The 8558-nt window shown below is 48.7% G+C and overlaps 1 protein-coding gene across 1 annotated transcript; it reads left to right on the forward strand.

Moving 5' to 3' along the window:
• The first annotated feature begins 2632 nt into the window (after nt 1-2632).
• On the forward strand, nt 2633-6573 carry LOC123519726. Its single transcript, XM_045281231.1, has 3 exons — nt 2633-2746; nt 2797-3911; nt 6437-6573. The coding sequence occupies exons 1-2, from the start codon at nt 2633-2635 to the stop codon at nt 3631-3633; spliced, it is 951 nt and encodes a 316-aa protein (XP_045137166.1). The 3' UTR covers nt 3634-3911; nt 6437-6573.
• The last annotated feature ends 1985 nt before the right edge of the window (nt 6574-8558 follow it).

Here is an 8558-nt window from a genome sequence, read left to right on the forward strand (position 1 = left end):
GCACCTGGCCAGTATTCTAACTCACCTCCACCTTCTCGACCCTCCTCTCCACCCCAGAACTCCACCAGTCCTACAGCCACTGCCAGTACTTCTTCCTCTGCATCTGAGTTCCTCCCCAGCATCCTCGACCTCATTTGGCATGGCTACCACCTGTACCGGAAAGGAGTGTCTTTCCCGGACATCATCACCACCCTCTGGCCCTCTGTCTCCACAATCCTGACTACTCTCTTCCCGTAATGGCCCTCTCCTTTATGTTGTGGAACGCCCGATCCCTTCTCCGCAAAACGCAGGAACTACAAACCCATTTAGGCGACACCCTCCCGTCTGTGGTCGGCATATGCGAGACCTGGCTTCCCCCTCATCTTTCCCTCTCCTTTCCGGGATACAACATCATCCGCAAAGATCGTGGTCAAGGACGTGGAGGAGGAGTCCTTCTCGCCATCCACGACTCCCTCATCTCATCGCCTCTCCCTATCCCTCAGTCTCAAGATGGGCATCTGGAGGTTGTTGCTGCTAAGGTTGGACTCAGTGGTGGCTGGCTCATGGTGGCAGTCTGCTATAATCCTGGGGGTGCAGCTGGCCACCGAGAGTTTATTTGCTACTTCTCCACCCTGCAGCCTCCAGTGCTTATAATGGGGGACTTTAATGCCCATCATACATGTTGGGACTTGCCACCTCACCACCACAACACCTCTGGCAATGCTCTCTTCCAAGCCTTGCTAGATCTAACACGTGTATCCCTCCTCAGCCCTCCCGGACTAGCGACCAGGTTTCATCCTCATACTGGTGCCGCCTCGGTGCTTGACCTGTTCCTTGGAGACCCTACCTTCAAGGATTCCACCTTCCGCACTGGACCTTACATGGGCAGCGACCACCTCCCTCTCCTCGCCTCCCTCCCACAAGTCTCCCCACAGCCCCAACCTGGCTGCATGCCCCGCTGGAGGCTCAATTCTTCTGGCTGGCCCCAGTACGTGGCTGCGCTTCCCTCCTCACTGGACACCCAACATCTTCCCCTGGATGAAGCCGCAACAACCATTGCTGGGGTGCTGTCCGAGGCTGGCACAGCTGCCTTCCCACTCATCACCCGTCGTCGTCCACGCCGCCCTGGGAAGCCCTGGTGGGATGCAGCCTGTGCGCAGGCAGTACAGGACCGTCGCCAGGCTTGGAATCAGTGGCGTAGGACCCCCACTATCCAGGCTGGCCGTGCTTACCGCCGCCTGGACGCCATCTGTGCCAAGACCATCCTCAAGGCAAAGCGGAATGCATGGGACCTGCACTGCTCCACTCTCTCCTTCCGCTCCTCTCCCAAGCGTACCATGTCCTTTCTCCGCTCCATGGAGGGCAAGTTGGTATCTCAGAACATCCCATTTTCTGATGATGATTCTACCCCACTGGCTGACCCTGAAAAAGCAAAAATCTTGTCAGAACACTTCCACCTCAAGATTGGTTTACCTCCTCCTCTTCGTCCGCCTCCAACCCTTACTTCAGTTATTGAAACTGCCGTCTCCTCTCCAGCTCTCCCATCCCTTGCTCAACCATTCAAGCCTCATGAACTCTCCTCAGCCTTAGCTACACTAAAACCCGGTAAGGCGCCAGGCCTTGATAAAGTCCCATACGACTTCATCCGCCACCTCACCCCACCCCTACGTGCCTGCCTCCTACAACTATACAACAGCAGCTGGCAATCAGGGCAGTTTCCATCCACCTGGAAACCCGCCATCCTCATCCCCATCCACAAGCCTGGAAAGGACCCTACACTCCCCTCAGCATACAGGCCCATCAGCCTCCTCTCCTGCATCGGGAAGCTGCTGGAGAGGTTAGTCAACACCCGCCTCACCTGGTGGTTAGAAGCTAACAACAAGCTAGCAGAGGAGCAATGTGGCTTCCGCCCTCACCGGAGTACCCTGGATGTGCTGGGGCAAATTGAGTATCACATCTGTGACACTTACCGCCAGCGTCAAGTCATGACGGCCCTCTTCCTTGACCTGGAGGAGCATTTGATTCGGCACCACATGAGGGTATCCTGTACAAGCTGGCACTCATGGGCATCACTGGCACCACCCTTGCCTGGGTGCGCGACTTCCTCACCGGTCGCTCATTCCAAGTGGCCGTTGGTGCATCACTGTCACCTTCCCAAGGAATTCATCATGGCGTCTCTCAGGGATCCATTCTCAGCCCCCTTCTGTTCAATGTTCTTCTCTCTGACCTACAGGTTCCTACCCACTCTCACCTTCTCCTCTATGCTGATGACATTACCATCGTCAGTCGAGCACCCACACTTTCCGAGGCTCAGGACCACCTGCAGGAGGCTGCCACTGCCTTGGGTGCATGGATGACAACCTGGGGGCTACAAGTTACTGCCTCAAAGAGCTCTATCATGTGTTTCACCATGAGAAAGCTTCCAACTCCACCTACCGTCACCTTAAGTGGGCAGGCTGTTCCATACTCAACCTCACACACCCTCCTCGGACTGTGGCTGGATGGCCCTCGCCTCTCCTGGGTGAATCACATCAGTTATCTCCGCACCTCCTGCAACAAACGCCTGGATGTGATGAAGTGAATAGCTGGCATCCGCTGGGGAGCCAGTCGTGACCTGCTCCTCCACTACAATAAGACCACCATCAGGGCCAAAATGCAGTATGCCAGCTGCTTTTATGGGTCAGCTGCCTACTCCAACCTCCTCAAGCTTGACCCCATTCAGAACGCTGCTTTGAGGATCTCTATGGGGGCCATGAGATCCTCCCCAGTTGTTTCTCTACAAGCAGAGAGTGGTATTCCTCCACTGTCCACCCACAGACGGATGACCTTGTGCCAACAATACTACAGGATACTGGGCCTGCCTGCTTCCCATCCCTCTCTACCCTCCACTCCAACTCAGGGGTGGATCAGCAAGCTCCTGTATGGCTCCCCGCTGCCCGTCAGCCACTAATAGTGCGTGCCCTGCTCAGCCTAACCATTCTCCACTTACCACCACCACCTCCACAGCCTGTCAACCCCTACTCACCTTTTCCTTCATGGCTGGACGTCTCCCATAATTTTGCTCTCCACGTTCCTGGGCTTCCTCCCAAACCATCTGTGAGTGGATTAGCAGCAGCCCACTTCCAACAGCTGGACCGGTCCATTTATCACCACCACCTCAAGATCTACACGGACGGCTCCAGAGATGCCTCCCTGCCCTCCTCGGCAGCAGCTATATATGACGCCAGTACAGCTATCTGTAAGACATGGAGGCTTCCTGAGTACACAGATGTCCTTACCACGGAGCTCTTTGCCCTTCTCCAGGCCCTCATCTACCTCCGCACCTCTCACCCGAAGTCCATGGTGGTAATTTACACCGACTCCCGCTCATCTCTCTCTCTCCTCTTGTCCCGGCAGCCATCCTCCGTCACAATCCTCGTCCACTCCATCCAGAGCACCTTCCTCCATCTCCTGAATACTGGCTGGGATATCACCTTCCAGTGGGTGCCTTCCCACAGCGGCATCCGGGGGAATGAGGTGGTGGATGCTGCTGCCAAGATGGCCTTAACCCATGTAAACATTACTCCCCTACCCCTCCAGCTTCATTCTGCCAAACGGCTCATATCTCGCCTCTGCCACTCATCCTGGGACTCTTCACTCAACAACGCACTCTAAGTCACCTCTATGTGCCTCTACCGTAGCTACTCATCTCCACAGCCTTGGGTCAGGAAACAGTCCCGCATCCTAGATGTAGCACTCACCCGCCTCCGTCTGGGCCACACAGCACCTGCGTCTTCCTGAAGAAGTGTGGACAACTACCCCGCCAGTGATCACCTCACAGGCCACCACCAATGGGTCGGGCTCATAGGATCTGTGAGACCGTCGAAGCCCGAAAACAACAACAACAACCAATAAGTAAATCAGCGCTCAGAGGAGGGATAATGCTGCACCAGGTAAGATAATTTTGAGGCATTTATATTGTTTGTAATAGTGAAAGAAGCAATCTTATTATTTACGGCCTGAAATTTAGCAAAGATAGGCAATCATGCACCATTTGGGTAAAATTCTAGTTTCTGCCCATACTCCACCAACAAACTTGGGGACAGGTGGGAATGCGGGGTTTTGGGTGGGGTACATAAAAATGCGTATTTTTTGCGTAAAATGGAAAAATTCCCATTAAAAAGTCTACGGAATTTTCATTACAAGTTTACTAATTTTACTAATTTCGGTAATTCTTTACAATACATCCGTCCCCCTATTCTCTACCCACACCCCCCTAACCCCTCCAACAAGCTTGGGGGCCTGTGGGGAATCGTCATTGGACAGAAGAACTATAGACAATATAAGAATCCTATTCACCAGTTACCCACAAACCCCAGCTATAAACAAATGCAAGTCAGTGTATTGCTATTTTCCGAGTGTGATGGAGCTCCGTGTCTTGTTGGCGTCATCAACGTCATGAAACTTGTAATGAACATTCCGTAGACTTTTTAATGTGAATTTTTCCATTTTACGCAAAAAATAGGCATTTCCGACGCATTTCATGTACCCCACCCAAAACCGCGCATTCCCACCTGTCCCCAAGCTTGTTGGAGGGTGGAGGGGGGAGTATGGGCAGAAACTAGGATTTTACCATTAATACTTATTACGGCAGTAATAGTGTTATCTGTTACTGAGGTCATTATTTAACACAAACTGTTTAAGTTTGTGTTTGAATGTAGCAATGCTGCAGTTATATGCTACATATCTTGCAATATTATTCCATATTATTGCACCTTTATATCTAAATGTTTTCTGCATCATGGCTGTCCTACATAATGGTACATGAATTTTATGACTGTCTTGTTATATGGGAGTGAACCTGATGATTTCTGAGAAACATATAATTGAATATTGGGGCAAACACCTGTTGCTGTATCTATACATTAGCTTACTGACAGTGAATATATAAATCTTATGGAGAGGCAGTACTTGTAGTGAAAGGAATAGTGGTGCAGTATGATCCCTGTAATTTGCAGATGCAGTAAGCCTGATAGCTTTTTTCTGCATTAACTAATTCAAGTGAATGTTTAATGGTTGGTAGAAGGTGTGTCTTGAGGACCTTTGATGTACCACAGAGCCTTAGGTAAGACTATCCAAGTGTTGGAAAAAAGTGAAGGATTTAGGTGATCTTGAACTTCAATAATTGAATCAATCCTACACATGTACCTTAATTGAGTGCAATTACCTATCCAAGCATTCTGTGATAATCCAAACTACATGTAGGTACCTTAATTGAGTGCAATTACCTATCCAAGCATTCTGTGATAATCCAAGCTTTGAAATGAAAATTATATACTAAGTTTGTCTTTACTCAGGCAATGTGACTTGGCTAGAAGATTATTTTGATTATGTTTCTAGTTACCTTATTATTTTTATTATTACATATTATTATTATTATTATTATTATTATTATTATTATTATTATTATTAATTCCTACACATGTAACTTAATGGCACCAATTGCGATCTGTGTAGTTTTCATTGTTCGCCAGCTGGTTTAATTCACAAGTTGGTCCTGCCTATCGCTCCAAACTGTCGCTCTTGTGGAAGCCCTATTAGAAAAATATATATACGTACTGATATTCATACCTACATTCTTCATAATATAAACGTTTGGTTATTTCACTATGTGTCTGATTGAAAATGACATAAAAATATTCAAATATATTTTCCTAATGGTGCAAAGTATGGATGTACCAGTGTCCCATCATATTATTTTTTGTAAGTCTAATAGTACATATATACCTTATCACAAAATTGTCAGAGTTTCTGCATAGGATAATGCTCCACTCAAAAAGCTTAGAGCAAATATCACTGAGTAGCATTTACAAAAAAAAACAATTTTCGGAGTCTGTGCCGAAATAACCTGGCCAACATTACCGAAACCGAATTTTCCTAACTGAATCACAACAAGCGAACTTGGTATGCCTTTTGATCTAAGAAAGTTTCTCAGAGTTGGCACTGTCCATTTTCTAAGTTCATCCTTACTAATATCCATAGTGTTATCCATAGTGAAGTCATTGTGTAGCGAGTGTGGTGATGGCTCTTAACACGCTAGATTTGTTTACGTTTCGATAGAACAATCTCGGTGCATGTCAGACAATATTCTCTATACTGTTAATTTCTTAAGACTATTAATTGTTGTGATTTTCTGTATGAATATAATTCATATTGATTTTTATGGAAAGAAAAAGGCATTAAAACTACGCTTTACCTATTAATGATATTTTCTATTTGACCTTAATGCCAGGCATAAGGATTTAGGAAGCCACCTCACCACCAATGCCAATTGTGTGCACTAGAAGGCTTTCCCTGACACCACAGATACAGCTGTACTTACTGGGGACCACACACCCACACATGTTCAAGGAGGCAGACTTGATTATGTAGCCCTCATCAATATGCCAACGTATACTGCCCAAACTTATCTTGTCAGGTCATTGCTGAGCGACCACTTCGCCCTGGAGACGACCCTCCCAATGCAGTTCGCCCCGGCAGTGCCCAGGAAGCGCTTGACGGTGCCACCATCCAGGATGACGGACCTCGTCGTCCATGTGGTGGCATGGTACGCTGCCGTGAAGGGCTCCTTTGCTGATGCAGAGGCACTGTACGACGGACTCCTGCACACCATCGAGGGATTCATCGCGACTCCAAGGGTTCCAGCAAGGGCCCATGCTCCACGCCGCTGGACTTACGCTACCGACCCTGTCATTCTGAACTGCCAACAGACGCTCGCTGCCTACCAGAGACGTTGGCAGCTCAACCCAGCAGACACAGAGTCACGGGATGCCATGGTTACTGTGGCTCGACACCTCACGGATCTGCGGCAGCAGGAAAGGAAGAAGTACTGGGTCTCCTTCCTGGACAAGGTGCGCAGGACCCGTTCCCTCCAGGAGGTGTGGCACCATGTCAACAGCGTCTGGGGCAAGTCCAGACGGCAGATGTGTGACCCTGATCCTGCAGGTAGGGCACGAGAACTCGTCTTGCAGTGGAAGGAAGCCTCATCCTTCTCTGGCCTTCCTGTGGAACACCAGGAGGTGCTTGATCAGCAAAGACCATGAAGGATGGAGTTGCTTTGCCACAGTGTTCCTCTGCTGGACGACACCTGTGTGCCTATCACGCATGACGAACTCCTCTCGGCAGTCAAGTTGGGCAAGTCAACAGCTCCTGGCAAGGATGGCATCACCTATGATATCCTCAATGCTCTCCTGGAGGTAAAGGTAGACAACCCTATCTTGGATTTATTTAACATGTCTCTCACTGCAGGCAAGCTTCCCGCTCTTGGAAAACAGCCATCGTCATCCCAATACCCAAAGGTGATGGCACCTTTCGCCCTATTTCTCTCACCAGCTGTCTGTGTAAGATGATGGAATGGGTAATATTGAACAGACTTATATACAAGGTGGGCCATGTACTCTCTGGCAATGTACATGGCTTCCTAAAAGGTCACTCTACAAGTCATTGTTTTGTTGAGTGTCTTATAAATAAGGATGCTACCTGCAGAGCTTTCGTTGATCTCAAGGGTGCCTTTGACAGGGCCAACAAAGATGTTATTATGGAGGAACTCATTCTCAAAGGTGTCAAAGGTAGATTATTAGGATGGATCAGGGACTATTTGTACAATAGAACAGCACAGGTTTGGTTTCAAGGTGCAGTCTCCTCTGAGGAAGTTTTTGAGCTTGGAACACCACAGGGTGGAGTCCTTAGTCCAATGCTTTTCAATGTTTTAATGGACAAAATTGCGTGCTGTTCCTTTTCGCAGGGCACCCAGGTCCTCATCTATGCTGATGACATACTCCTCCAATGCCCCACACCCAGGATTCTCCAGGTTGCTTTGTCACAACTGGCAGCGTTGTGTGTCCAAATGGGACTAGTGATTAATGAGTGTAAAACAAAATTTCAAGCTAAAGGGAAGGTCTCTCAGCTGCCCACTGTAAATAACATCCCCATCCCTAGAGTTCATATACACAAGTACCTGGGTGTTCAGATGAACTTTAGGAAGTCTCTTCAAGCCGTCCACTATGTTCGAGACCTCTGTCTGCCATGGCTAGCAGCCGAAGTGGTGCTAGCCATGGCATTCCAGTCCTAAGAATGTTCTATATATCTGTCATATGGTCCCTTATTGATTATGCTGCCCCTGTTTTAATACAGTTTAGTGCCACTCAACTCCATCCCCTGGAGCTTGTACAGAATGAAGCCATGCGGATAATCTTGGGATGCCCCAGGACTGCACGGATTGAAGTCCTCAGAGCTGAACTGCATCTGCCGAGTATTATGTGTGGGGTACAGGAAATTACTTGTTCCACAATTAGTCGGATGCTATGCATGGGCTCTGACTCTCTAAAGGGATCACTGACCCTCCTGTATCATGATCCTCGCACTCCTACAACACCATACCTCAGGAAGATCTTGGGAGTACTGACAAGTGTAGGTGTAGTCGAGGCATGTATTAACATTGTTATGTCACCACTGCAACCCGCCTGGAACCCTCACTGTGTCAGTGTTGATATTCACTCACTGCATCAGCCCAAGAGGGACTGGCTCCCTCATGTGCTGCA

The sequence above is a fragment of the Portunus trituberculatus genome, chromosome 46 (assembly GCF_017591435.1).
Source record: "Portunus trituberculatus isolate SZX2019 chromosome 46, ASM1759143v1, whole genome shotgun sequence".
Classification (NCBI taxonomy): Eukaryota; Metazoa; Arthropoda; class Malacostraca; order Decapoda; family Portunidae; genus Portunus; species Portunus trituberculatus.

Coding starts and splice junctions, on each gene's coding strand:
- LOC123519726 (XM_045281231.1), top strand. CDS start 2,633: ATGCAGTATGCCAGCTGCTTTTATGGGTCAGCTGCCTACTCCAACCTC. Junction 2,747..2,796: donor GGGCCATGAGATCCTCCCCA/GTTGTTTCTCTA, acceptor GTCCACCCACAG/ACGGATGACCTTGTGCCAAC.